The sequence below is a fragment of the Rhinolophus hipposideros genome (assembly GCF_964194185.1).
Source record: "Rhinolophus hipposideros genome assembly, chromosome: 20".
Classification (NCBI taxonomy): Eukaryota; Metazoa; Chordata; class Mammalia; order Chiroptera; family Rhinolophidae; genus Rhinolophus; species Rhinolophus hipposideros.
The window spans coordinates 40836645-40864606 of NC_138066.1; the positions used below are offsets into that span (position 1 = coordinate 40836645).

The window sequence follows — 27962 nt, forward strand, 5'->3', positions numbered from 1 at the left end:
ATTTGAATACCTTCTTTGTGCATGTCTGAATTATACTAGGAACAGTGAGTGGGAGGGACAGAAAAGGAGCTTAATTTATTAGGAATAATCTGAATTGGCATACAAAAAGTATTGCAAAGTATTAGGGCTTACAAATGAGTTCGTATGTGTACACATCAGGGGAGATGGGGAGAGCACCATGATTTGAGAAGGGACGTCAGTTTTGAGCTGCTCTTGACTTGCTGAAGGCAGACCCAAGGAGAAGAGGGATTGTTCAGGGTTCTTCTAGATGGAAGTAGAAAATGTGATGTCTGGTCCTTGGTCAGGTGCCCTTTGGCACAAATGTCACAATCCTGTTTCATTTCTTCCTTTTCAGGCAAATGAAGATGTGACACAGATTGTGGAGATTCTCCATTCTGGGCCTACTAAATGGAACTGGCTCACCCGGCGTCTGGTAGAGTTTACCTCTTCAGGGAGTGTCCTCCTCTTTGTTACTAAAAAAGCCAATGCAGAGGAGCTAGCCAATAACCTTAAGCAGGAGGGTCATAATCTTGGGCTGCTTCACGGGGACATGGATCAGAGTGAAAGAAACAAGGTCATTTCAGACTTTAAGAAAAAGGATATTCCAGTCCTGGTGGCCACAGATGTTGCAGGTAGAGTATGAATTTCCCTAATAACCTTAGGTTCCTGTGCTGTAAGGGGGCTCTGTCTTGCTATGTAAGACCTGTAATATCTGAGCGAGCTGATGGAAGGCACTCTGCTGGCCATTCCCGTGGAGCATCAGTTCAGAGCACAGTGATCACAACCACTTTTCACTTAATGTTTCTTTCTGAGAAAAAGATACCCCTGCAAAAAAAAAAAAAAAAAAAAAAATCCGTGCAATTGGAAGACACTTGGGAAAAAATTGTTGAGGCAGTTACATGATATGCCCTTCTTGTATGTCTGAATGTAGTAAATATCTTATTTTGATTATTTAATTGGGCATACTTCACTCAAGATCAAAATTTTTTGAAGTATAATTTTTGGTTTTGTTCTGAATTTTAATTGCTACCTTTAAAAATGTATTTACTTCCAGAAAGAAGTTAATTTTTCAGCTGCAAGGCACACTTGAGGCTGGTTTTTGTAATAGATTCCTAGTGCAAGAGAGACGCCATAGCCGTTTATTCATGGCAGAATATGTCCCTTACGATAGATGGCTCAGCATTATAGAAAAGGGACGTAAGTTTTGAGCTGCACTTGACTTGCTCTGGCATTTGTTCTAGAAGGATAACTTATATGCCTATATCTCAGCTCGCCAACCCATGCGTTTCGCCTAGATAAGAGGAATATTAGTTCTTAGAGTTTGGACATTTGGTGTTACTTTTGACTCCTGATGAAGAATTAAAGAATTTGGTTGGGTTGTTTTTTATTTCAGCTCGTGGTCTGGACATTCCTTCAATTAAGACTGTCATTAACTATGATGTGGCACGAGACATTGATACCCATACTCACAGGATTGGCCGCACAGGACGAGCGGGCGAGAAGGGCGTGGCTTACACCTTGCTGACCCCCAAGGACAGCAATTTTGCTGGTGACCTTGTCCGGAATTTGGAAGGAGCCAATCAGCATGTTTCCAAGGAACTCCTAGATCTGGCAATGCAGGTGAGGAGCTGGGCACACTTCAGATTGCTCCACGTTGTGAAACTAAGTGAAAGAAATTGAACAAGCCTGAGGCAGGTAACATACGTAGAAGCATGTCAAGAAAGGGTGGGATGGAGAGGATACTGCTTATGAGATACCGTAGGACATTAAAATTCATCTGGTCTGTCTGCTCATCCTCTCCTTTCAGTAGCATCTGTATTGAAAAGCTATTCCTTGTGCTAAAATCTGTCCCTTAAATTTCTGCCTACTTACCCCATAGCACACGTGTCAATAAATGTAATCTCAGAGATGGCTGCTATTCTTCTTACTGCCCTTCCCCTCAAATACTCTTCTCTTTGATGGGAGGCTAAAAATGTGTGCTGTCTTTCAAAAAGGATGTATTTCACTATTCCTCATAGACTTAGATCTCAGACCTTTGACCACGCTGATTGACAATCCAAACTGAGGGAAGCATTCTACCAAATTAAATCCTGAGCGGATTACAAGTGGGTTTGGGATACATGTTCTGATAGTAGATACCTATGTGTTTCTCAGATTCGTAGGCCAGCCCACAGCACTGCTAGCCCATAATGCAGTTGTGTGGTCCTGCCCGTGCTTCAGGCCTGGGAGTAAAGGCCCTGCAGTGCCCAAGAGTAATGTTTCCTTCCCTTTCCTGGGTATAGCGGATTACAAGTGGGTTTGGGATACATGTTCTGATAGTAGATACCTATGTGTTTCTCAGATTCGTAGGCCAGCCCACAGCACTGCTAGCCCATAATGCAGTTGTGTGGTCCTGCCCGTGCTTCAGGCCTGGGAGTAAAGGCCCTGCAGTGCCCAAGAGTAATGTTTCCTTCCCTTTCCTGGGTATAGCGAGCCTTTCCTAAACTAAATGTTTGAACACGATACATTTTGTCTTTGGCATTTCCTTCATCTCTTTGTGCCTCAGACCTCCTGTGCGCTCAGACTGTGATCAGCTTCCCTGATAAGCACCTTTGCCAAACCTGCCCTGCCTCTCAAGAACTTCACTTTGATTATAAGGTGTGACCATCAGATAGAGTTCTGATCTCCCCCAGAGTTGTTTGCATTCTGAAGACAACGTGACTACGTCTGATCAGTAATATTGTCAGTGATCAATGAAAACTTAGGCTGTACGGGTAAATAAAATTTTTAGTTATGTGGCTACCAGTTCTAGGCCTCTGCCCCTAGAGTCAATTCTAATAAATGTCACTTTACATTATTTTTTCCCTTTCCTTCCAAGCCCACTAACTCTTTAAAAAGCTCCTTTTTTTTTTCTAATGTCCAATGGTATATATAGATTATTTGAAAGATAGAAACTCGTTTTCCTTGGGGAAGTTAGAAGTAGCCAGGGTAAGTCATCACTTCTCTTCCTGGAGTCCCTGGAGGATGGAGCAGCAAAGGAAGCCTTCCATAAGGATCTAAGTCTAATGACAAACGGTAGATTAAATTATAAAAAAGAAGCGAATCTGTGGTTCCCGTGAACAGTTCCTTTCTTGCCATAAATACCTTGGCTAAAGATGAAGCAGAAAGTTCTTCCCTCCCACTTAGTTTGCTCTTTGATCTTGTCCTCTTCCTCTGGCCGCCTCTCCGACCCCTGGTTTCACCTTGAATTGTGTTCAATGCAGAATGCCTGGTTTCGGAAATCCCGCTTCAAAGGAGGGAAAGGCAAAAAGCTGAACATTGGTGGAGGAGGCCTGGGCTACAGGGAGCGGCCTGGCCTAGGCTCCGAGAACACGGTGAGTCCATGCTCCGGAGCCCTTCGGGCTGGTCCTGAGTCCTGGGTGATACTAAGACTAGCCTCCTCTACCTCACTGAGTTCAGAACCCTGTCTAGAAGGGAGCTTGTGTTTCATCTGCTGGCTTGAGTCACTATAACGTTTGTTCTTAATGTTGTGATATTCTATTGAAGAAGTACTTATGTGTACTTGACGGACTAGCCGTGCTCAGGAAATCAGTCCAGATTAGCAGTGGTTCTCAAACTGTGGTTTCTGGACTAGCAGCAAATGCAAACTCGTGCCCTCTGCCGACCTGGTGAATCAGAAACTCGAGGTAGTTCCCAGCAGCCTGTTTTTACCAGCCCTCCGACAGTGGCTGAGACTGCTGCTGGAAGGCATTGTCACCGGGTCGCTTTCTAAACTCTAGCTGTATCTGGTAACTAAACTCAGGAACGATTTCTACACTCTCTGGGAATTGCATCAAAGACCAATGAGAGCTAGCTAGCTTTTTTTTTTACAAACCAGGTAATAAAAGTTCCCACTGACTGGCTTTCTTAATTGCCTGTTTCCTGTCACTTCTGATTTCTAAGCCAAGGAAGAAAGCTACGACTATAGTTCTGGAGCATTATAGTTAACTAGTGTCTCTAATAAATAAATAATTGCTCCCCACAGTACAATAATGATGACGCACATGGCGCAGATGATAGTGATAGCTAATACTGAGCACTTAATATGTATCAGGGCCATTCCAAGCAGTCACACATATGAACTCAGTCTTCACAGCCACCCAATGAGAGTAAGTATAGATCGTAAACCCGAGGCACCTAAGGTTACACACTGGTAAGTGTTGGGGATGAGTGAGACTCTTAAGGATCTAGATTCAGAGCCTGAGCAGTTAGTCATGTGCTGTACTGCTTTGTACTGCTATGTGACCTTTTCATCTATAATTTTTACATGATTACATAAACATGTTTCTTTGTATATATAAGTAATACCACATAATCAGCTTTGGGCATAATCTAACCTCATTTCTAGTAACTTTCTAAGAATATCCCGTTCCCATTGCAGCTCTCACTCGAGTTTTCAGTATATTGAGGCCCAGTCTGTGGCAGTGAGTGGGCTTTCCTGCTTTTCTTCCATCCTCATGGGTGTGTTTATTTTTTTAGGAGCGAGGAAATAACAACAATGTAATGAGCAACTATGAGGCCTACAAGCCCTCCACAGGAGCCATGGGAGATCGGCTGACAGCAATGAAAGCAGCTTTCCAGGTCTGAGATAACATTTAACTAAAAGTTTTCAATAGTAACTCTTGGGAAGTGCCAAGGCAGCCTAGTCTTGAGATGGTAGCTGGGTTTGTAGGTTTGGTGCTGGACTTTGTCTTCTCACTGCTTTCAGATAAACTTGACCATAGGTAACCTAGAGATGCAGGTTTAGAGACCAGAGAAACCCTTCTTGCTGGCTGTCTGCTTCAATCACACCCCAAGCCCAGGACGGTTGTACTACAGCAGGGTTGGTATTCCCTCGCTGCCCCAATAGCCTACAGTGTTGCCCACCTCCAAGGCTCTTATAATCTGGTTGAACGGAATTGCTATTTTTAAGCCAAGTTTGATTCTGTACCTCTTGTGAACTATGAGCCTATCTTCCTTCTACACTTACCCCTCCAGTTAGCTAGCTGGCCTTCATTTGCACCTTTTACCATCTCCAGACTTTGTTAGGTCCCAAGATTGATTCTTTGTCAGTTAATAGAGGAGCGGAGAAACCATGGGATCGTGGGGCTATCAGGCTGCTTAAGGCCAGGCCTGCATGGTAGCACCGTGTGTGAACACACAAGTTTCTGTGTACTTTATCATTGCCAAGCTTATACATTCAAGTTTCTTGAACTTACTGTTTTACCTATTCAGCTATTCTTGTTGTCTCTTTTAGTCCCAATACAAGAGTCACTTTGTTGCGGCCAGCTTAAACAACCAGAAGGCTGGGAGTTCTGCTGCTGGAGCAAGTGGATGGACAAGTGCAGGGAGCTTGAATTCTGTTCCAACTAATTCAGCTCAGCAGGGCCATAACAGTCCTGACAGCCCCATTGCCAGTGCCACCAAGGGCATCCCAGGCTTTGGCAATACTGGGAACTTCAGCAGTGCCCCGGTGACCTATCCTACTGCTGGAGCCCAGGGAGTCAACAACACAGCTTCAGGGAGTAACAGCCGAGAAGGAATTGGGGGTGGCAATGGGAAGAGAGAGAGATATACTGAGACCCGGGTTGGCAGCCGTCATAGTCATGGAGAGAGTGGCAGTGGCAATCGGCATGGTGATAGCCCACGTCACGGAGATAGTGGTCGCCATGGAGATGGATACCGCTACCCAGAAAGCAGTGGCGGGGGCGGCGGCGGCCGGCATGCTGATGGTCATCGTCATGGGGAGAACAGGCATGGAGGAGGTGGAGGCCGACACGGAGAGAGCCGAGGTGCAAATGATGGTCGGAATGGTGAAAGCAGGAAAGAAGGTTGTAACCGTGAGAGCAGAATGGACCCAAAGGTGGACAGCAGCAAGATGGACAAGGCGGACAGCAAGACAGATAAGACAGCTGATGGTTTCGCCGTTCCTGAGCCACCCAAGCGCAAGAAAAGTCGATGGGACAGTTAGATGGTATGTGCTGAAGTGTGAAATCGTCTTTGAGAAAGATTTTTTTTGATAACTAGGTGTCTCAGGGCTGGGTTGGGGCCCAAGGTGTAAGGACCCCCTGCCCTTAGTGGATAGCTTGGAGCTTGGAGACATTACCCCTTCATCAGAATCCTTTTTTTTGGATGCTTTCTCGGGGAAGCTGCTTCGGTCCTGGGAAGCAGTGAGCTCGAAACTTCTTTTGGCTCTGGGTGAGTTGTCATGAGGGTCAGATGAGAATACCTTGGAAGGGCCTTATAGGGTGCAAAACTCACTCTAGCTTTGTATTATATGTAGTGTATATTTTTTACTAAAATGTCACCTTATATAAACATCTACAAGTAAAATTCTTTTTCTTAGTTATGTGGCCAGGCAGTCCTCTTAGGAGTTGGCTTCTGCAAACCCAATCCGTTACAGTTAGGGATATTTGGGAAGCACTTTGGTGCTTCCGGAAATTTGTAGGAAAGGGAGGTGTCTGATTTCAAGTGGGAGTTGAAGCTCAGGTTCCCCAAGCAGGTTTGTGTTCAGCCCCGAGACAGGAAGCAGCAGCCTGCCTGACCCAGAGCGGCTACCATGGAAGGGGAAATGATGATCCTAAAAACAGGATCGCTCCAGGTCTGAAGTGTTGCTAAATTTAAAAAACAAAAACCCAGCAGCTTTTAACTGTCTTCTCCTATTTCATTGTATTTTTTTTAACTTGCCACATAGTAGAAAAATCTTTTGCTGAAATGATTTTTTTTCCAATCTTGTTTATAAAAGAAATATACGTACTTTGAATTTTGTGACTTTGTGAAGTTTTCTTTAAGATGTGCATTCCTTTCTGCTTGCTCTAGTAAATGTTTTACTACTGGGACCTGTGGATTGTTTGTCGTTTCTACTTCCCGAGTCAGTAAACTACGACTGAGAACAGTGCAGCACGAGTTACCACTTAATGGGAACTAAACTGTCAGACATCAACCATCATGGTTTTATTCAGATAATGGAAGAGGATGGGGGAAGACTTGAGAGCCCACTTGCCCAGGAATGGACTAAAAGCCACCCCAACACTGAACTTCCCCGTGATTTAAAACAGGTATGACTTCATCTAGTCCCCGTATTCTTCATGGAAGGTTGTGGGGTCTTCTATAGCACTAACAGGACACTCCAGCAGTGCATTAACAGACCTTCCTTCAGGCAGAGGATGCCCTCCTCAGCACCACCATGAGTTCTAGGTACCCCTCCTCACTCCACATGACTGCCATGCAAGCGAGGGTAGGGCGGGAACACGCAGCCAGGAACGCGTAGCCGCAGTGGGTTGTCCCTCCCTGTCCGTACGCTGCCTTCTCAGAGGCCCTGTCAGCTCTGCTCACTTCCGTCTGTTTTTTTTCTTCTGCTCCTTCCGTTGCTGTGCTCTTTGGTCCTTCTTCATCCTTGAGTCCACCACCTTGAAATGACCTCTGACTCCAGCTGGCCGGCGCACTTTGCGGCCTACACCCTTTTTGGCTACGACGTAGGTGACTTGGCGTTTCTCCTTGCCAAGCCCAGCCTTCTTATAGAGGCTGTAAATGGAAAAACAGGTTAGAGGCTTTCTGCCACTCTTTTTAACCCCAGTGTACCTATGTGTCCCTTTCATTACCTTCGAAGCTGTGCCACTTTCTCTCGTTCTGAGATGTCCACCGTATTTACCACAGCTTCGGCCTTCTTCTTGGTTTGCTCCAGCTTCTTCAGCATCTGTATGAGGACCTCAGTCAGCTTGGCCTCCCCGTGCCTGCCCCACTCACCCATCTCAGGCTGCCCCACTACTTACCCTCCGCTTCTTTCTGGCTTTAGCCTCAGCCACTTTCTTGATGGGCCGCGCATTGATTTCCCGCCAGCGTTTCCGGTAATGCTCCACTTCCTTCTTGTCAAGAGGCAACTGTCGTATCCTGTGCTGCTTTTCCTCCTGCACAAACCACTCTGGAAGCTCCCCCTCATCCTCATTAAATGTATACCTAGGCGGAGAGGACACCAGCCCAATGACCACTCCAGTCTTTCTAGAGAAGAAACCACCACTTACCCACCCCACCCACCCTGGGCCACTTCTTAGGATTTTCTGACTCCCTTACCGGTTGAAGGAATTATCTATGAGGTCTCTCTTGGCCTTTTTGGAAGAGGCAATAATAGCACCTAAAGCGAGGCCTTCAGGATCCAGTATCCGATGTTTAACTATAGAGGAGTCAAGTCCATGTTCAATTCCCACACTGGGATATCCACTGTCCCCTCCCATTCCACTGGGTGCAGACCCACTCTCACCTGGGTCCTCGATAGGCACTATTTCAAACCCGTCGTCATCTAACTTTGGCCCACGGCTTCTCTTACTGCGGTGTGGTTCCCAACTGTGGAAGAGGGGAGGACCGCGCGTGAATGCCCCACCCATTCCCCACACCACTCAGACCCACTCCTCACTGCAATCCTGGTTCCTACTTAAAACTGCCCGGGGAACTTCTGGAAATCCGGCCCTCAGGCTGTACTGTAGGCCACGTAAATGAGAACCACCAGTATTTTTAAAGCTCTTGATCTACAGCCGAGGTTGAAAACCCCAACTTACAGAAATGGTTATAACCGTTGCTTTCGCTTCCTCCCGTCTCCCATCAGCTGCAATCACTCACCTCTCTTCATTCTCACTGCTGCTATCACTGTCTGAGCTGTCATCTCTTTCTTGCCCCCCAGAGCTGGTGGCTCCCTGTGTCTCCAATGGAGCCTCTTCCTCCTTAAGGGCCTCCTCCTGGCACTGGGGAGGTTTTCTCTCTGTCTTCACACTGGAAGGTGGTGAAGGTGCTGGTGCTGATGGCTGCGGCTGCCCCTTCCGCCGGCTCTCGTACAACAGCTGGGCCTGACTGATCTCCAGGGCCTCGTCAGCATCATCCTCAATCCCACGGAAGCCATCCTGTGATGGGGGAGTCATCAGCCACCCCTTTCCTGGGAATGCTAATTCCCTGTCTGTGTTGGCCCCCAGCCTCCTCTGACCTTTGCAAACCACAAGTTGGCTTGTTCTTCCTGCAGGACCGCCTTTTCCTCCAGTCGTACCAGCAGTGGATTCTCTTCTTCCTCCTCCTCCTCTTTATCATCTGCTTCTGCAAATCGTACACTGTAGATCCAAGCAAAGTGGGTGGAGCGTCAGTGCCCTGGAGAACTTGCCTGCCACCAACTCTGCTTCAGCACTCGAGCTGTGGCGTCGGCCCTCTGTCCTGCATACCCCAGCCCCCACCTTACCGCTTTGGGTCCTTTAGACTCCGAGGTCCCCCGACTCCTGCCAGCTCCTCTGGATCCAGGTCACTATCCAGAGATGCGTCATCGTCATCTTCATCCTCAACATCTGATATATAGATGTCATCTCTTGGCAGGTCGGACGTAAACGTGTCTGCAGCACTCATATCCCCTTGTGTTACCTCCTCTAACAACTAGTTTGACAAACAGATCAGGGGTAATTAGAGGAACATACTGCTTTTTTTTCTGTGTCCATTAAACTATTCTCAGCAACATCAGGAAATACACTGTGGCAAATACATTATCCCCTTTTACAAACAGGGAGTAAGTGATGGGCTGTTTTAAAACATCCCATTCTAGGCCAAGTCACTGATCTGTCCCACTCAGCTGTCTCGTTGTCAGTGGTAGCAGAAACAGGTTTATAGAAAAGTACCCTATGGTCTATACAGCATCTACTCTTACAATGTTCTAAAACACTGGTTTTTCTTAGAAGACACCTCATCACCTTCTAATAATACAATCTACAGGTCTAATTTGTTCCCACTGAAATTAAAAGTTCAGGCAGCATCTTGTTTCTTATTCCTCCCCCAAACCATAGTAGGCAGGTAGGTTCTATTCTCTTTTACAGATAAGGGAACCGAGGCAAAGAATGGCTAACTGGTAATCTGCTCCAGGACCCCTATGCTCTGCTGCTGCTGTACAACAGAGATGACCTGGTTTTCCAAAAGCTCACTTTGCTTGTGACACTGCTTTTGCAAGGAAAAGCTGTCTCCAGTATTCAGCAGAAAGCAGCATCCCGTGGCCAGATGCACGAAGGTGCTAACCTGGTCTCACTGTACTGGAGGACGTTGCTCCCCTCGCAGAAACCCTCCATCACATGTGCTGGTCACTCAGACCCCCTGGCTGCATTAACTAACCTAGCTTTTTGCAAAGGCTGCCTCTTGGTTCTTCTATTCTTACATACATATATATATATAATATTCTCAAGTTCTAGTTCTGTAAGAATAAACCTGTATCACACTCATAAACCTTCCTAATTTCATGTGGTGTATAATCCTCCAAAGGTGTGGCCTTGGAGACACAAGGCTCTTGTTTCTTTCCCAAACTCCCCTCTCCAAGTCATGTATTATGGGTGAAGACGACAACCATGAGCCATGATCATGCAACACACTTAAGAAAACAGACATCCAGTCCCTTTCCCCCCTCCAAATACCCAAACAGGTCTGTCTCATCTGCGCCAGCCCTGCTTCACCTGGTGACCCCGGATGGTACGCAAGGAGAACATGCCGGTCTCCCCCTCATCTGCGATGGAAACCCCAGGAAGATCCATCTTCAGCTCTACACGCTCCCGCTGCTTTCTCTGCTCACGCAGCAGTTTCTTTTTCTTCCTGGGGTGGGGGGTGTGAGGAATTACACCTGCCCAGTTCTGAAGATTCCCCATCCATGCCTTCATTCTCTTTCCCCTCTCCATACACGCAGCTCTGCGGGGATATCCCCAAGCTCCTCCCCAGCTCCCCTCACCTCTTTAATTCTGCCACCTCCTGGGCCTTCATCTCTGCCAGGGTCCTGTTCAGCTCTTCCTCCTCTTCCTCCTCCTTGGAGGGCTGCCTCATGGCTCCAACTGTTGACTCCTCACCTTCTTCCTCTTCCTCTCCCGAGCTGAGGCTGACAGAACAGTCCCAGGGCTTTGGTTATTTTCCCAGGCACTTCTCCCTAACACCCGGTCATCTCTACCCTGCATTAGTCCCCTCCTCACCTGATGTCCAGTGCCTTTGCTTGCTCTTTCAGCTTCTTGGCCACATACCGCCGAAGCTTCGTCCTCCAGTTCAGCAGGGACCTGCCCAGAAATACCATCACTGACCTTACTGTCTCCCTTTGTGTTTATGCCCCTCCTGTTTTAGGCCTACACCCCAAATTTCATGTTTGAGTCAGGTAAGTCCTAGGTTCAGGTCCCCACCCCAAACCTCTAGCCCAGCACACAGCATCCCATTCCCAGAGATCCAATGTCATGGCCTTCACAGGCCTCTCCCTGCCTTTGGGGCTCGTGGCACCTATACCCACCCCCTCCCCACCGCATACCTAAGCTCCTTGCGCCCCAGCACTTTTATATCCTGACAGCACACCCGTATGTCCTCAGTGGTAGCTGGATGACGTGCCAATTCTTCATCATCTAGTGAGATCTGTTTGGGAGGAACGATAGAAGTCAAAGGAAATTTTTAGGCCATGTCTCAGGGGCTCCCTTATATCTCAAGTTTGGGGACTCACTTCACTGGCTTTGGAGAGGAAGTCAACAGGGTTGGCAGCTCGGAGGAAGTCAGTGACTGAGGTACGGTGATAGAGAGTGAGGTCACCCTCAGCATAGCCTTCAGCCTTAGGGAGGGAAACAAAGAAGGTTGAGCAGTCCCTCCTGGGGTGTCTGTCAGGACCCTCCAGACCCAATCTCCCGAGTTCTAGGACCTGAGGGTGGCCACATTCCCCAAATGCACCTTTGGTTTCTTCTTAGTCACCAACTCAGTGACAGTCTTGGCCTGGACCTCAACCTCCTTGAAGGCAAATTTGGGGTCAAAGAATTTATTGTCAACCTTGTCAGGAGCCAGGAATCCTAAGATGATAAGATACATCAAAAAGTGTGCTTTGGGAGTTGGGAGACTGGGTCAAGAGAAAGAAGGAAGTGATGCTCACCCTGGCAGACTACAAAGATCTCTGCAGACTCGTGGCGAGAGGCTTGGGGCTTAGTGGCCTGGACACGGCGGAACAGCTGCTGGAAGATCCATAGTAGGGGCTGATAGTCACGGGAACGGAAAACCTTTGTGATGAAGCAGCCACCTCGGGCCAGAAAATCACAAGCCAAACGAAGAGCCATCAGTGTCAAATGGGCTGTGGGAGAGAAATGGTTAGCTGAGGACCTCTGCGCCTGAGAGGACATGGCCACCTCTACCCTCATCTCCATGCCCGACTCCCAGCACCTTGTGAGTAAGCATCATGGACCCAACCAGTCCCAACGTTGGGGGCCCCATCATTGAGCACAACATCAACTTTCCAGGTCTTCAGCTCCTTTCTCAAGGCCTATAGAGAAGAAAAGGGATTATGGCAACAGAAACACAGGAATGGCTACAAATGGAGTCCCCGATTCAGCCATTTGTCCACCCAGTCATTTGTTGAGTGCCGACCATGGGCCAAACAGTGCACCAAGTACAAGGGATATGATGACAAAAATGACATGTCTGTCTTCATGGAGCTTAAGGTCTACTAGTAAGTCCACTGAAAAGGATTTCACTTAAATCTCTGCACTTCTTCTAATTTCAAATACCTCGTTCCTGACCAAATAAAAGGTAGAGCAGACATGAGGCATATCCCGGGCTTACAAACATCATTCAGGCACTGCTCAAGCCATGGTAAACAGGAAAAATCTTGCCTTCAGAAGATTTGGGTGGGAAGAGGCACAGAACTGGATGTTTACATATAAAGGGGACAGGGAGAAAAAGATTTCCCTCACCTGCCTACAGTGTTCTGTCGTGATGTCCTCCTGGAGTGTCACCACATTGGGAAGAGGCTTTATTGGAACCAGGTCCACCCCTGAAAGAAATCAGGTCCAAGTATTCCAAAATGTGGCCTCAAGCAGGGAGAAAGGAAATGTAGAATACCTCATACTCCCACCCCTAAAACAGCTGGGAGAGCCACCTGTCACTCACCCACAATAAGGCTGGATACAGGCATAAACTTGGCAGCCACCTGCAACCTATAAAACAAGAATAAAAATTAAAGTACCCAGAACTGTCCCTCTACCCGTGGCAATGTGATCTGTCACGCCCAGTGTCAGGAGCCGGGCCTAGCACAGTGGCCAGAGCATGTCCCATGTACACTTCCAAACTTTTTCTCTGCAGTGTATGTTCTGAGGAGTAGAGAAATTGAGGCCGGTATTATTGTTGTCACTCCCTCCCCCAACGCAACTTTCAGTCATGGGAGGCTGGAACCTGGAACGCTGGCTGTCAGAGGTGACAGGTGCTGGTGGTTACGCACCATCCTCCTGGCGCAGCACACAGATCCAGCAAGGCTCTGGCTTTTTGCAAGAACTGAAATCGGCGATTCAGCTGAATCAGCTTGAAGGCAGAGCGGGAACGATAACCTGGGGGCGACAAAATACAAGTCCGCGGAGTGCTTTCCCAGCGGGATTTCTGCAGACTCACCACCCACTACCCTTTCTGCGGAAGAGAAACTTGTTTGGAAAGGGGGACGAACTCAACAGGGTCGCTCGCTCGCTCGCTAGCTCGCGGAAGGCGCGACCCCAGACTCACCAGTCTCCTTTGCCAAGTGATAGAACTTGTCCCGCCGGCTCTTCCCGACTTTACCCTTCTTGCCCATGGCGGAAAGGGGGAGTGTCCCTTAATCTAGGGAGAAAGGAGAAATCGGAACGTCTCTTCGCGAAGCACTAGGTTCCGGTGTCTGTCCCCCACTGACCGAGGCAATCACAATCTGCGCCGCAGCCAACCACACCACTCGACACCGGCCGGCGCCGCTTTCACCTCTCTCCGAGCGGCACATGGAGGCACCAAACGTGCTTCCGCTTCCGCTGGCGTCCCGGGCCCCGTTTTCCGCCATTTGGGGCGTGGCCACACAAAAAAGCGATCTATATATTCTGTCGCCGGCTTTTACAAGTTGGAAGGTGGGACCAAGGGAGCATATTACTTGGACTAAAACAGAGTTTCTAGAGAGCGACTCTTAGTTCTGTGCTCTCCTCAGCCCCTTCGAAAGCTCCCGACCTCGCGCAGACCCCGCCTACCAAGGCCCCTAGTGTTTGTTACCGTCCCTCCACACCCCGCCCATTGACCCGGAACTCCTCTGCCGCGGTCTTCGGCCTCCAAGGCCCTGCTTCTGCGCTTGCGCGCCGAGGCGGCCGAATGCCGGCGTTCTCCGCGACGGGGGGAAGATGGCGCTTGACGGGCCAGAGCAGGTATGGCGGCGGCGGCGGCGGCCGGGCGGGCACCGGGGCTGCATGCGGAGCAGGCGTGATCCGAGGTGGGCCGCCGGCCGGGGAAAGAGGGTCGGGTGGGTCTGGGTTGGATGGACCAGTCTAGGTTGGGTCCTGCTTGGGACCGGATCTGCTGTGTCAGCGCCGCCCGGCGGGTCGGGGCAGGGCCAAGAGAGGATGACACGGTGGAAGCGGAGTGAGGAGCAATGGGAGCGGGAACGGGTCCATCAGCGAGTCGCGGGAGACGGGGCACCCGTCCTTCCTCCGGCTCCGCCTCTAGTAGTAACAGCTCGGGTCTGGATAGCGCCTAACTCGGTACAAAGCGCTTCTGTGTCTATCGTCCCTTCATCCTCCTGCAAGTCTCATGAAGTAGGCGGCATTCTCATTCTGCTTTTAGTTTAGTCATGAGGAAATGAAGGGTTCTGAACAATTGGAGTGAGGGTTTAGACCCCAGATCTTAAACCTCCAAGGTCCGAGCTGGAAGTGGTTTTCTTCCTTGGATGGCTAGCCTGTTGTTTAATAATTACACTGTGTCTTCAGATGGAGCTGGAAGAGGGGAAGGCAGGAAGTGGACTCCGCCAATATTATCTGTCCAAGATTGAAGAACTGCAGGTAAGGACGGACTCCAGAAGTCCAGAGAGAGCTAGAGGCGGGGAATGAAGGATTGATGGAGATTTTTACAAATCCATATAATTCCACTGGGAGGCGCAGTGGAAGAAGTAATAGTTTGTTACTCCTTCAAGAGTCCAGCAGAAAAGGTACCCGTAGCCAACGGCCATTTCTTTGGGAAGAAGCCTGATTGAGAGGGTATCCAATAAAAGGGACCATCGGGGCTCAGATGAGGTTTATCAGAGAGGGGTTGGGACAGAGCAAGAGTGTAACGGAAGACAGAATTGAGGAGTCTGGACAACGCTGATTTCATGGGACTGAAGGAAAAGGAATTGGGTGACCCACTGCTCCCTGAAGGGGGAACGGGGACCATAGAAATAAAGAAAATAATATAAATTGGATGGAGGAATGCCACAGGGAATATTTTTGAATTCCAGGTACATTTATAGGTATTGTGGTTGGTTTATCAGTTTTGAAATTTATTTACATGTGATTTCATTTGTTTCTCACAACAGTCCTGAAAAGAAGCAAGGTGGGTGATGCTGTGCCCACTTGCAGTTTGTTAACAGAACTAGACCTTTTAAATGGCTTTCCTTAGCCTTATCTAGCTCTTTATTGGCAGCAGGAGGACCAGAACTTAGGCTTCTGACTCAAGAGATCCTCCCACTCTAGCATGTTGATATGTTGTCCTGCAAGAAATTGACTACATGAGCCAGCTGTAACTTTTCTCCAATAGGGTTTGTTATTCCTGGACCAGTGTTAGACACGCAGCATTTTTTGATGGCTGCCCGAGGCTCCAGAGGGTCTCTTGGAGGGCAGGCCAGGATCATTAGAATCATATTGGAGAATCTGAAACAACATGCAGGTGCCCTGTGCTCTTCCCTCACTCAGCTCATACCAGCCTCTGAAGGTCGTGGCTAAGATCTTAACCTGTTTTCTGCCCTTTGTTTCTTGTCCTCCATAGCTGATTGTGAATGATAAGAGCCAAAATCTCCGGAGGCTACAGGCACAGAGGAATGAGCTTAATGCAAAAGGTGAGGAGAGAAAGATGGGAAGGCTGCATGTGGGCAGTTGGTCTGAGGTCTGACTGTTCAAATCTCGCTAAATGGAGTCTCCACATTGGCGTTTTCCCTCCCAGTCCAAGGTGATGCTTTGCACTGTTACAAAGTTCACATGCAGAGCTCCCTCCCGAGCCCCATTGTAACTACCTTGAAGACATGAATTTTGACCTTTTTTGTGGCCTTCCCTTCAGAATTTCAAAATGGTGCTTAGTTCATGCATATTGAATTGAATGGTGGAGGAGGGGACACCAAAGAAGCTGAGTGACCACTATGTCTGTTGCCCATTTAGTTCGTCTGCTGCGGGAAGAGCTACAGCTGCTGCAGGAGCAGGGCTCCTATGTAGGGGAAGTGGTCCGAGCCATGGATAAGAAGAAAGTGTTAGTTAAGGTAAAGGCAGCATGACCCCAGGGACCACCCGCTGCCTTCCCAGACCTTTGTGTGTAGCCTTGTGAGGACACCGTTCTGCCACGGTATTCTAGGACTCGTGGATCTCCCTGGGTGAGGTTTGTGACTTGGTGGCTATCAGGGAAGGGCTTCAACACTTGTTTCTTTAGGTACATCCTGAGGGCAAGTTTGTCGTGGACGTGGACAAGAACATTGACATCAATGATGTGAGTACAGCAGGTGAGGTGGGGACCTTGGGGTCAGCTGTCACCACACCAGATCCTGAAACGCTCTCCCCTCGCCCAGGTGACACCCAATTGCCGGGTGGCTCTAAGAAATGACAGCTACACTCTGCACAAGATCCTGCCCAACAAGGTGGACCCACTGGTGTCCCTGATGATGGTGGAGAAGGTGCCAGATTCCACTTACGAGATGATTGGTGGATTGGACAAGCAGATCAAAGAGATCAAAGAAGTCATCGAGCTGCCTGTTAAGCATCCTGAGCTCTTTGAAGCGCTGGGCATTGCGCAGCCTAAGGTGAGGAGCAGGGCTTCTGTGGGGGGGGGGGGCACGCTGTTCTGTACACCACAGGCCAAACGGGTCCGGGAGGTGCAGGGGAGCTGAAGCGGGCCTGGGACAGAGATGCTGCCAGGTGCTGAGGTTGTTGGGATGTGTCCCTGCAGAAGGGACCTTGGTGTTCATTGTCTGTATCCCTGAGCGTCTGGCGTGGTCTAGCAGAGCAAGCATTCAGTAAATGTTGGGGATGAAATGTGGGGCTGGCTTTCTGCCCTGAGTCCTGCTGTCTCTTTCCAGGGAGTGCTGCTATATGGACCCCCAGGTACTGGGAAGACACTGTTGGCCCGGGCTGTGGCTCATCATACAGACTGCACCTTTATTCGTGTCTCTGGCTCTGAATTGGTACAGAAATTCATTGGGGAAGGTAATTGTGGCTAGAAACATGAAAAGCAAATGGAAGTGAGGGGGTGGAGGTTAGGGTAGGAAGCTCATGAGCTCCGTAACGCCAGCTTGCCCTCAACACAGGGGCAAGAATGGTGAGGGAGCTGTTTGTCATGGCACGAGAACACGCTCCATCCATCATCTTCATGGACGAAATTGACTCCATTGGCTCTTCACGGCTGGAGGGGGGTTCTGGAGGGGACAGTGAAGTGCAGCGCACAATGCTGGAGCTGCTCAACCAGCTGGATGGCTTCGAGGCCACCAAGAATATCAAGGTAAGGTGCTGTCGGCCATGGGATGAGCCAGGGAAGGCCTCGGGTGAAGTGAGGAGAGGCCTGAGGAAGGACGTAGCTGATGCCACACCCTTTCTGTACTCAGGTTATCATGGCTACTAATAGGATTGATATCCTAGACTCAGCTTTGCTTCGCCCAGGGCGCATCGACAGAAAAATTGAATTTCCACCCCCTAATGAGGAGGTTTGTGATGGGCAGTGCTGGGAGTGGCTCTGGCTATGGGGTAGGTGGTGGGGCTCAGGTCTTTTTTCCTCTCCCATCTCTAGGCTCGGTTGGACATTTTGAAGATCCATTCTCGAAAAATGAACCTGACCCGTGGGATCAACCTGAGAAAAATCGCTGAGCTCATGCCAGGAGCATCAGGGGCTGAAGTGAAGGTAATTGGAGAGCCCAAGGGAAAGGGGGCAGAGGCAGGAAGCTCTGGGTTCAAGGGCACGGCAACAGCCTCTGTCTTCCTTTTTCCTTGCTCAGGGTGTGTGTACCGAAGCTGGCATGTATGCCCTGCGAGAACGGCGAGTCCACGTCACACAGGAGGATTTTGAGATGGCAGTAGCCAAGGTATAGGCCCCCATCTTTTCTGCCTTTGCTGAGGGTGGCTCTGGAGCAGGGGGGACAGGGCCTGTGTTCACCCAGTTTATAACTTAATGCTCTCTGTCTCTCTCTGTCTGTCTGTCTCTCTCTCTCCAGGTCATGCAGAAGGATAGTGAGAAAAACATGTCCATCAAGAAGTTATGGAAGTAAGGTGGATGTCTCTTCTGTGGATCCCTCCAATAAAGCTCTGCAGGACAAGCCCTGTAAGACTTCAGTCTGTTAATGAGTGGCTGCACTATTCAATGACCAGGTCTGGGTACCACCAATAAACAAGGATTTATTTGGAAATCTCCAAACCTGCCAGAACTGGCATTTGCCAAGCCCTAGGCCCACGCTTCTTCCCAAGCTCCAAAGGGTAAGCAGAGTTCTCCCCACCTCCCCCTGCCCCCACCACGCACGCACACCCGTACTTTGGGCCATGCCAGAGAACTTGAGCATCCCTTCTTCTAGGAGGCTCCACCACCCTGTGCCCAAGAGCTGGGTGGCAGCCCTCTGGCATCCCAGGAGATGATGGCGGCCGCCAGAGCCGCTTGCATAGATTGAGGAAAGAAAATAAGGAAGGAAGCACCAAACAGGGCTCCCTGAAAAACCCTAGCTTACCCCTGTACAAAAAAGTGGCTCCCGCATAGAAAAATCTGCTCCCCAAATAGTGCAAATACCCAAAGGAAAGAAAAAACCCAGCAGCAAAGCTGGGCTGGTAGGAATGGCGAAGAACTTTGGTTTAGAAATGCTAGGAAGAATTTGAGCTGGGCCCCTCTTCCTCGCCCAGCTCCCAGAGCCAGCTCAGACACTCGACCCAAGGGGGAAGTCTGTAAACAAGCAACGCCAGGGGCCTTTGGTTCTGAAAAGTCTGGGTTACAATGTCAAAGCACGGCCTCCAGCAGTACTACTCAGGCCTGCCTGCAGGGGGCAGAGGAGGCCTCTGCTGTGAACCCAATTAAAGCCAATGCGTAAAGTAAGAAAGACGGCTTTGAGGACCAAGCAACAAGAAATCCTATCACTATCTTTAAGAAACTAAAGCTGGGGAGCAGAGGGTGACAGGAGACACCCTTCACCCCATCCTTATCCTACATGTCTGCGGCCCCAGATGATGGTCCCTTCCAGGCTGAGGAGGGGATGGCTCCAGGGCTGGGAAGAAAGGTCCCTGAGCAGTTAGGTCAGGCGAATTCCGAGCACCTGTTCCAGTTCCTGCCTTCGCTGCTGTACCTGCAAAATGGAGAGAGCGGCAGATCAGGCCTCTGTTGCTCACAACCACAGGAGGGCACACGGCAGAGCCTCACCTTGGCAAAGATGTGCCTCCCCACTGCTTCCTGGGCCCAGGGCTGGTGGTAGAAAGCAGCTCGTCTCTCCTCCTCAGGATTCCCAATCACATCAGTGATGATCTGCAAAGAGCCAGGAGGAAAGCCATAGCCAAACTCCCACCCCTGAGCCAATCTGCCCCTGGAACTGGAAGAATAGCCATGGGGGTAAAACCACCCAGAGCTTAACGCGGGATCAACCCCAGGAAAGGGACTCACCTTGAGGTCTCGGCGCTGGGAACGGAGCCATTCCTGGATGAAGTCCTGGGGGTCAGTGCTAAAGCTGAGCATGAAATCCCTCTGAGTCTTCAGCTGGTTGATGGACTCAATGGTCTCATGGATCTGGGGAAAAGGGGACATGTGTCAGACTGGCCTTCACCCCTAGGGGGTCTATTCCAGGCCTAACCCCAAAGGACTTGGACACAAATCCCATCCCTGGGTGCTACATGCATGGAAATGTCCGACAGCCTGCCCACCCCCATCCTGGGCCCCAGAGGAGGTTGGGGAGGCAGAGGGCCCACCTTAACGTCAAGAGAGGCGATCTCCTGCTGATTAGTGGTAGAGGCCAGAAAATTGCTCATCTGGGCCTTGAGTGGGTCGTCCACCTCCACATCGATGTCATAACAGGCTGTCTTCTTCTGGTCGTTAGGGTCCACGCTACAGGCAGCACATGGGAGGGGAAGGGTGAGCACTCGGCTGTACTATCCCACCCACCTGGGCTAAACCTCCATACACTTGGGGAGCAAGAAACCAAACCTGCTGCTTCTCTTTGGCTTCTCCAGCCAAAGGTAAATTGCTGTAAGAAAAGCTTTCCTGTCCCTACTTCCTATTCACCTAATGACATGGTTGATGACAATGGGGTCTGGATGCTGCAGCAACCCAGCCAGCTTCATGGGAATCTCGGAGAAACGGAGTCGGCCACAACTGAAGATCTGGAGAGAGTACCAAAGACGCCTTGAGGACACGGAAGAAGTAGATCGCCCCAGCGTCACAGGAATGTGGCCCAGAACTAGCCCAGTGGGGCTTTAGCGCAGCAGGCAAGACCGGCTGTGAGATGAGAAGGGATGCTGTCCACTAACCTGGCGGAAGTAACGGTTGCAGTTGATGTACTCGCGCTCGTGCCCGTCCTGCAGCTGGTTGTGTTTAATGTAAAGCCATAGGGCCTGCATGATGGCAGCCCTCGTCTGTGTGTGCACTCCCAGCAGTCTCGCCAGTCGGGGGTCCAATTTGTACTGGGGAGGCTGAGGATGGGCAGAAGGAAGTCAGAGGGGGGTGGTTCTTGTGAAAAGCGGAAGAATATGGCAGGCACAGGAAGGGTTTACCATCCCATTACCTGTCCCCATCCCCCAGATGAATCCCTATGGCCCCAGACATGGCCCCAGAGCATTTGTCACCTGATGATCCAGCATGAGCAGGAGGGTGCACTTGACATTGAGATCTCCAGGCCGCTTCACCTGAAAGCCATCTGTCTCCTGGGTGGTGGGCATCCGGTGCCACTGGCAAGGAGGAGGGGAGCCAAGCTCATCACCAAGGGGGTGGGCATGAACATACACACCTGGCCCCCAAGGAGACCAAGGCCATTTCTCCGCCCACCTGGCATGTCAGCCTGTGCTCCCATGCCCCAGGTCCACTCTCACCTCCACCAGGTGGTTGTCAGGCCCATACAGTTCCTTGTCCAGCTCAATGACAAGGCTCTTAAAGAATGAAGAGAACTTCCTCTTCTGTTTGCTAGGCTGAGGATGGAAAGGGGTGACAGGGGAGTGCTGCTGAGTTCTCAAAGCTGAGCTATGCTATGCCCCCAAAAGAATACTGTTTCACCCTGAAGTTCAGGGCACTGAGGATTCTTGGGCCCTGAAGGAAGCAGGGAAAAGGGAGAGAATGGAAGCAGAGGAAGGGTTTTTTGTGCGGTCCCACCACTAGCCAATAAAGGACTTGTGAATGAGAAAAGGGTACTCCTTCCTCAAGACACTGTCTGCCATCTGCAGGAAAACTGTTGTGATAACCACACAAGCGGTGCAGGGCGTGAACACAAGCACTGCCCTCTCCCTCAGGCAGGACTTCCCCAGAAGTGCCAGGTGTCTGGGCCCAGTTTTCCACCCACACAGGCCACCTCCCCTCCAGACATCTCCTTCCCCAACTCACATCATCCAGCAGTTTTCCCTCCACTCGGAGTTCCCAGGAAGCCACCTTGTCCCCTGCTGGAGTTCCCCCCGCGGTCCCTGTGGTTCCTGCACTGTCACCTTCTGCCTTGCTGGGACTGAATGTATTGGAAATATAGATCCGCAGCTTTCGTTTTTGCTGAAGAGAGAAAGACAGCCAGCTGGAGGTGGACCAACATGTTGGAAAACAATGCTGCCCCATCTTCCTGCCTAAACATTCAGCATCGATACTGAGCAGTGACTATGTGCAAGGCAGCGGGAATCAGGCGGAGGAAATCTCAGTCCTGGCCTTAAACGAGCTCACCATTTTAGGGAGGGACAGATACACTACCGACAGTTCCAACACGGGGATCAGTGGTGTGACAGAGGGACATGCCAGGTGCTACTGGGTAAATCAGAAGCCTCCGGCTCATTGTAAATGAAACTCAAACACCCATCAGGGCCCCCAAATATCCTCATCTCCTGGAAAGTCTTCACCATTTGGGGGACTGTTCTAGATGATTACGTTTTGAAAAGAGTGAAAAAGAAAAAGCTCCTCTAGGGACGGGGAAGGAGACAGGAACTACCCTCATCTACCCTCTAGCCTTGCAAACTTCTGACCAGTCGACACGATTTACATTTTAAATCATGACCCAGGATCCACACACATCTATATGAATATCTGAAACAAAACTGTGATGCAATAAGACCTTTACTACTATGGTAAGTACTGGACTGGGAAGACTTACTATGATTTCTACTATTTTATCTTTCCTTAAAAACACGCTGGCCTACCACATTAAACTGAGATGGGCTACACCCTGCAGTGTGGAAACTCCTGCTCGAGCCCCCTGCACACACTCACTGGGCCCCTGGAAAACCAGGCCAGGGAGTGGCCAGGGCTGTACACACCGTCAGAGGCTTTTTGATGGCCTCCTGGATCTCCATCCGCTTGCGAGCAATGGTCTGATCCAGCTTCCGCTCAAAAGCCAAGAGATCCATGTATGCCTGAGACTCTGGGACAAGCTCCCGAATCTGCAGAAAGCGAGAAGGGATTCATCAGCTTGTTTCAGCTGCAGCTCTGGTTCCTTCCTCCCCCATCACGTGGTTGGGGGAGACTGACTCCACCCACAGCCAGCCCCCTCCCAACATACTCACTCGCTGAGGTAGAACCTTATCTGCCATCTTCCTCCTTTTTAACCTGGGGAGGAAACCCGTTTAAGAGGTCAATGGTCCAAAGGGCCTCCCCCCCCATCCATCATTCCAGTGCCCAGGACCCACTTCCAGGAGGACCAGGAATCTTCCTCAGTCATTGTAGCTCTTAGGACAGAAGGAAGCCCTCTTTTACCACTATAACTGTGCTAGGTAGTATGGGAGAAACAGGACAGTCTTACCCCCGGCGTTGGGTGGGCATCTGGGGCTGGGCCTGGGGCACAAGCAGGCGTTTTCGGAATGGGTCCATCATGGTGGGTGGCATGCCAGGTCGAAGTGGAGCAGCTGTGCCAAATGGGGAGCCCGTAGGGGGTCCCACCTGCAAGCCTGCCATGGGCATCCGACTCCCTGGTGACATGCCAGGCCGCTGAGGGAAGTGAGCCAATGGAGGTGCACAGGTCAGTGGCAGGGCCCTATGGGGCCCATAGCCTACTCCCTCCATCCCTCTCCTTGGCCAGGTCTAGCCCTGAGCAGCACAACACAGGCAAGGCCGGCGGAGTGCCAGGAACAAAGGGGAGCAGGCGCCTGAGAGCAGAGTGTAAACCACACCTGCCCCGCCCCCTTCAACTGCCCTGGCAGCCGTGCCAGCGAATGAGGCCTGCAGAGCCCAGGGCGTGGGAGGAGAATCCTGCCTGCAGAGGGAAGAGCCTAAGGGAGATTTCCAGCGCCCACTGCCCCTTCCAGCCCCAGCAGGCTATCCCCCTGCTTCCTGGGGCCAGTCAGCTTTGAGGCACTCTTGAGGTCCTCAGATGACCCCACCAAGCACTCCCATCCTTCTTCTTCCCCCCACTGGAGGGAGAAGCACAGCATGGGAGGCTCGGGGGCAGTGTCAGCGAGGCAGTGTGATGAGCAGGCTGACCAGGCAGAGCCCTGACACCCAACCCCTGTTGCCAGCCTGGTGGTGTGACTGAGTGGGGAAAGGCAGTACAATGGGCTGGCAAGCCCATCAGGCAACAGCACCCCAGGTGAGCAAGCTGCAACAGGATGGCTTGGAGCATGTCCCAGTTGGTGGGAGTGGCCACAGGCCGAGTACAGAGACCATCTGGTCACCATATGGCCCCTCGTCACAAGCGAGAACTGGACCCTTCTCTCACCTCCCTACTGCCCAGCCCCGGACCCCTATGCCAGGAGGTCCCAAAAGGGAAGCTGTGGCTCTTGAGTGGCTTATTGGGAGCGAGAGCAGCTGGCACCTGGACTCTGCCCGTGTTCCATGCACCACCTGGCTCAACGCAGCCCTCGCAATCCCGAGCTGGAGAATGGCGATAAGATGGTCGTGGGATGCAAGGAGCAGAGCCGTAGGGTCAGCAGAGGAATCAGGGTGACAGAAACGGCTTCTTTAGAAGCCTGCAGAAGGAGTTCCCACAGATGTCCAGCTCCCCAACATTTCTGTGGAGCCCCTCTGTGTGTAACCTTCCGCCCCCCTTCCCCCATGGCTGCTGTCTGCAAGGCCTGTTTGGCAGCTCTGCCTCGCACACACTGTCCCTGGCAGCTTCACAGGGCTGGCCCCAGGGCCTAGATTATGCAACCAGCACAACCAGCCAACCCAGCCAGGCTGGGTGGGGACTCACACCAAATCAAAGGACCCCTGCCCCAGCATCACGGCCATCAGATTCTTCCCCCACCACTTCATCTAGAATGAAAGCCATGTTCTTGCCAGAGGGTCAGATTCTTGACCAGATGCAGAGATGGAGAGAACCATGACAAAGAGACGTGGGGAAGGGGAAAGGAAGAGTAGGGTGGGAAGGAAGCATTTGGGAGAATGAAGAGTTAAACGTGGGGGGACTCTGGGACCTCAGGAGTCCGCCACACGTCTGTCTTCATCAGGGAGAGATTCCTCTGTGCTGTTGAAAGGCAAAAGACACACTGTTTCTCTGCCTTAATGAGCCATGGCCAGAGATGACAGGAAAAAAAGTCAATGTGGCCACAGCTGGAAGCCCAGCCTCCAGACATCCTAGACATGAGCTTTTGCCACCCAGCGCCTGGTCCAAAGGGGAGGAACCACTGAAGCAGTGAATCCTGCAGAATGTGAGCTAGGGCTCTGTGGTCCCCATGAGGCGACGTACTAGGGAGTTCACAAAACCACGGTACCACGACCCGACCTAGGCAGGTGCTCCCGTAACAGGAAGTCCCAACACCAGGCGGCACAGGCAGGCCTGGAACAGGCCCCTCCCAGACATCTGCTCCAGACTTCCCAGGCGCAGAGCCCTAGCTACCCAGGGCCCCAGGCTTCCTCCACACGGGGGAAGGGGCCCAGGGGAAAGCTGCTTACAGTTCATGAAGTCCCAGCTTGGCCTTGCCAAGCTCCACACCTGGGCCATGAAACACCAGTAACTCTTCCTCTTCCAAACAACAACCCAGGGGTTAAAAACAGAAAAAAGAACTCAGCCAGAGCCCTCACGCTCCCTAACTCCCCACCTGTGGCAGGGCTAGGTCGGCCTGGCTCAGTGCCCTGAACCCTAGAAGCATGCAGCGACCTCCTTTCCCTTTAGCCCAGCACCAGCCCACACCCTAAGCTTTACTGTACCGCCCCCCCTCCCTAGCACCCAGGACAACAGGGGCAGGAAGCTGGGCCTGACGCTGCTGCCTCCAGAGAGCACAATCTGCCCTGCCTCTAGGCCGGTGGCCCTGGTGCTCCTGGTGGCTGGGCTGTGGGCCTAGAAGAACATACCCCTTCATAAGTCGAAAATATTTTGAACTCTTTGGAGTGAACCCAGCAATGTGTGTGTGTGTGTGTGTGTGTGTGTGTAAGGAAGTGGATCATCACTTTTCTTTCAACAGGCTCCCCTAATTTGCCCAAGTTGGGCCCTAAAATCCTTGCTTTTCCAGCTCACTTCATGCACCCTAACAGACAGGAACCCCTTTGCTCCTCAGATCCCAAGTCCCTTCTCCTTAAGTCACACAACTGGACTTGGAAACAGGCCAAACAGGATCCTCCTCAAACTCAGGCAAAGAGAACTGAGTCCTCCCCCCCCACCCCATGTACTTCCACTTCCTCTCCCTGGAAGAGGAGGAGGTGGAGGCCATGAGATGCTGGTGGACGGGAGGCCCAGGGAAGCAGAGGCTCAGTGCCTTCCTGTTCCTCACCTCTGTTCCCAGCCCCAGTAGCCCAGGGCTACCCAGCCAGCTGGCTCAGCCTTGCCACTAGCCCGAGGCTACTCCCTACAAGTTGCTGTGGAATCCACCCTGTCGGGCTTTCCCCACGGCCCACTTCCCAAGGGTCACAAGATGAGGAACTGGAGAGACTCCTATCCATGCCTTAGATCCTTCCCAGTCCAGAGGCCCACAGGGAGGCTCCCAGGCCAGGTCTCAGCTAGCTGGCCCAGGGTGGGAAGGACTGATGCAGGTGTCCCTCAACGATACCTGGGGCTCATGAATCCCCATGGGGAGAGCAAGATGAGAAAGACAGACCCCAGCTAGAGTCGGGACCCCATCTATCTCAGTCAATATCCAGACCCTTTGTTTTGTTTTGTTTTTTAGAGAGAGGAGAGAGAATGAGTTAATAAGAGGGAAAAATCACTGACCTCAGTTAAGCATCTCTTTAGAAAGTGAGGACCCAGGGCTCCTGGTGGGGATATGCATACCTGACTCTATGAGGATCTATTTCAGGGACCTCTACCTGGAGACATGAGGAGAGAACATAGGAAGCCCTAGCTTCCTTCCTTCCTTCCAATTTGCTAGAAGCCAGTGCCAAAGGCTGGGTACATGGGTTGGGATATGGCATTGTTAGAATCTAAAGGCTAAATAAAAGTAAAGAGGGAGCAGGATAAAGGATGGGCACAATTCCCAAGCATTCTGGGGCAACCAGAAACAACGGACTGGGGGCCTGCTGAGCCCCCCCAGCACAGTCAGGCTGAGTTCCTCACACAGGGACCCAGGCTCTGCCTCCCAGTGGCCTTTCAAGCTGCAACCTGAGAAGCTCCCTTCAAAGCCAAACCCCAAAGGGGTCAGGACAGAACCCTTTGAAGCAACTCTCACAGGCTCCTCAGCCCCAGAGCAGCAGTACTCAGTGGAGCCTCTCTGCTCCTCCAGACTAATCAGCTCCTGGACACCTACACAAGGCAGAAAGCCAAAAAGAGAATCTGCCCAGAATGGGCCAGGCGGGCTGTTCTCCCTCAGGCCTGGTCACCACTGTCTCTGGTGTAACCCAGAGTCATCCCGTGCAAGGACCCCTGGGCCTGACCCAGGAGTGGACTCTCCACTGCACATGCTGGAATCCCCTGGTCCTATCCTAGGCCTCCCATGGCCCGTGGGAAGTAGGCCCTTCTTCCTCCCCACGAGCAGCTGGGAGCCATCTCAGACACGCTAGATCTCTGCCAGTTCGCAACTAGAAAAAACAGAGCAGACTTGGAGTGGGACCAAGGCCAATGCAGGGTAACCCTGGTTCTCGGTGAGGGCCCCTTTCCGACACTTTCTCATCACTTCCCAGGAGCCCTACCCTAGAATCTACACTAGAGTTCTCAACCCACCCGCCCACAACTCACTAGTTCCCACAACTCCTCCATCTCTCGGGTACTTAGAATTCCTGTTCTAAGGAAGCCCCCAGAGTTTTAAACCCTCCGCCGAGTTGCTCTTACCCTCCCCGCGAAGTCCTCCACCACCACCTAGCCGATTCCGAGGGTCCCTGGCTTTTCCCTCTACATTGTCCCGTGTGCTCCACATGTAGGGCCGCCGTGCCCGCTGTCCAGGAGGCTTCCCTAGGACCCCCGCCGCCCCCTGCCAAAGGCTGGCTCGTGGTGCTGTCACCCACTCGTCCTCCTCACCTGGTACGGCGCCGCGGGGCCCGCGGGGCCCATGGGGCGGAAGGCGGCGGCCCCGGGGCCCCCCACGCCTCCAGCCGGCCCTGGCCCCGGCCCTCTGAGAGCCTGTCCCGGCAGCATGCCGGGTCCCGCTGGCGGAAGCGGTCCTCCCAGAGCCGCGGCAACCGCGCCGCCGCCAGGGCTCAGCGGAGGCAGCGGGAACCCGCCCGCAACACGGCCCGACATCGCTCCGTCCCGTCCGGCAGTACAGCGATCCGGATTCCGGGCTCCGTGCTGAGTCCGTTCCGCGTTCCGTGCTCCGGGACTTTCCGATCTAAATTCCGGGTTCTGGGGTTTGTGGATCCGGGTTCCGGGATTTCCTAATCCAAGTTCGCGAGTTCCTCACAGACCAGGTTTGGGGCAGGGCCGATCCAGATTCCGGTCCTGCCCGGGAAATCCTGGATCCGGGATCTGTTACAGGTCTGTCTACCGCCCCCGGCCTCCG

General features: G+C 51.6%; 4 protein-coding genes across 16 annotated transcripts in view; 2 read left to right on the top strand and 2 right to left on the bottom strand.

Moving 5' to 3' along the window:
- The window catches only part of DDX42 (DEAD-box helicase 42), a 30953-nt gene extending 23888 nt beyond the window's left edge, over positions 1–7065 (top strand). For 3 of the 4 annotated variants that reach the window (XM_081029598.1, XM_081029599.1, XM_081029600.1), the window contains 5 exons: positions 356–632; positions 1394–1620; positions 3243–3353; positions 4498–4599; positions 5255–6895. In XM_081029598.1, the coding sequence (XP_080885724.1) occupies positions 356–632; positions 1394–1620; positions 3243–3353; positions 4498–4599; positions 5255–5968 (1431 nt within the window). In that variant the 3' untranslated portion in view covers positions 5969–6895. Of the gene's footprint in view, positions 1–355; positions 633–1393; positions 1621–3242; positions 3354–4497; positions 4600–5254 lie in introns of all 4 variants that reach the window. The other variant, XM_081029601.1, reaches the window with a different exon arrangement.
- FTSJ3 (FtsJ RNA 2'-O-methyltransferase 3) lies at positions 6937–14026 on the bottom strand. Of its 5 annotated transcripts, none has more exons than XM_081029605.1 (21): positions 13732–14026; positions 13504–13596; positions 13229–13334; positions 12901–12947; positions 12705–12784; positions 12175–12274; positions 11891–12085; positions 11695–11810; positions 11474–11578; positions 11288–11388; positions 10965–11045; positions 10730–10873; positions 10461–10596; positions 9215–9402; positions 8969–9089; positions 8611–8888; positions 8255–8337; positions 8068–8167; positions 7770–7953; positions 7599–7693; positions 6937–7521 (listed from the first exon to the last, which is right to left on the bottom strand). In XM_081029605.1, exons 2-21 carry the CDS (start codon positions 13568–13570, stop codon positions 7329–7331), a joined length of 2520 nt encoding a protein of 839 aa, XP_080885731.1. In that variant the 5' UTR covers positions 13571–13596; positions 13732–14026; the 3' UTR covers positions 6937–7328. The 5 variants fall into 5 exon arrangements, with proteins under 5 accessions (XP_080885731.1, XP_080885732.1, XP_080885730.1 ...); XM_081029606.1 differs by having other exon boundaries at positions 13667–13774; XM_081029604.1 differs by having other exon boundaries at positions 8068–8337; positions 13732–13842.
- Positions 14020–21314, top strand: PSMC5 (proteasome 26S subunit, ATPase 5). 4 transcript variants are annotated; one of them, XM_081029613.1, is made up of 13 exons: positions 14020–14159; positions 14718–14789; positions 15751–15820; positions 16137–16234; positions 16402–16458; positions 16538–16768; positions 17045–17171; positions 17273–17463; positions 17567–17665; positions 17749–17859; positions 17954–18040; positions 18170–18428; positions 19431–21314. In XM_081029613.1, exons 1-12 carry the CDS (start codon positions 14136–14138, stop codon positions 18221–18223), a joined length of 1221 nt encoding a protein of 406 aa, XP_080885739.1. In that variant the 5' UTR covers positions 14020–14135; the 3' UTR covers positions 18224–18428; positions 19431–21314. The 4 variants fall into 4 exon arrangements, with proteins under 4 accessions (XP_080885739.1, XP_080885740.1, XP_080885737.1 ...); XM_081029614.1 differs by lacking the exon at positions 19431–21314 and having other exon boundaries at positions 14127–14224; positions 18170–18365; XM_081029611.1 differs by lacking the exons at positions 14020–14159; positions 19431–21314 and adding an exon at positions 14283–14546 and having other exon boundaries at positions 18170–18365.
- On the bottom strand, positions 18332–27962 carry SMARCD2 (SWI/SNF related BAF chromatin remodeling complex subunit D2; the record flags this gene model as incomplete). Of its 3 annotated transcripts, none has more annotated exons than XM_081029608.1 (13): positions 27482–27962; positions 22904–23088; positions 22668–22710; positions 22422–22544; positions 21514–21669; positions 21009–21104; positions 20766–20867; positions 20451–20612; positions 20206–20303; positions 19893–20028; positions 19591–19713; positions 19354–19455; positions 18332–19279 (listed from the first exon to the last, which is right to left on the bottom strand). In XM_081029608.1, the coding sequence occupies exons 1-13, from the start codon at positions 27701–27703 to the stop codon at positions 19226–19228; spliced, it is 1602 nt and encodes a 533-aa protein (XP_080885734.1). In that variant the 5' UTR covers positions 27704–27962. The 3 variants fall into 3 exon arrangements, with proteins under 3 accessions (XP_080885734.1, XP_080885735.1, XP_080885733.1); XM_081029609.1 differs by lacking the exon at positions 27482–27962 and adding an exon at positions 27296–27479; XM_081029607.1 differs by having other exon boundaries at positions 19231–19455; positions 27482–27961.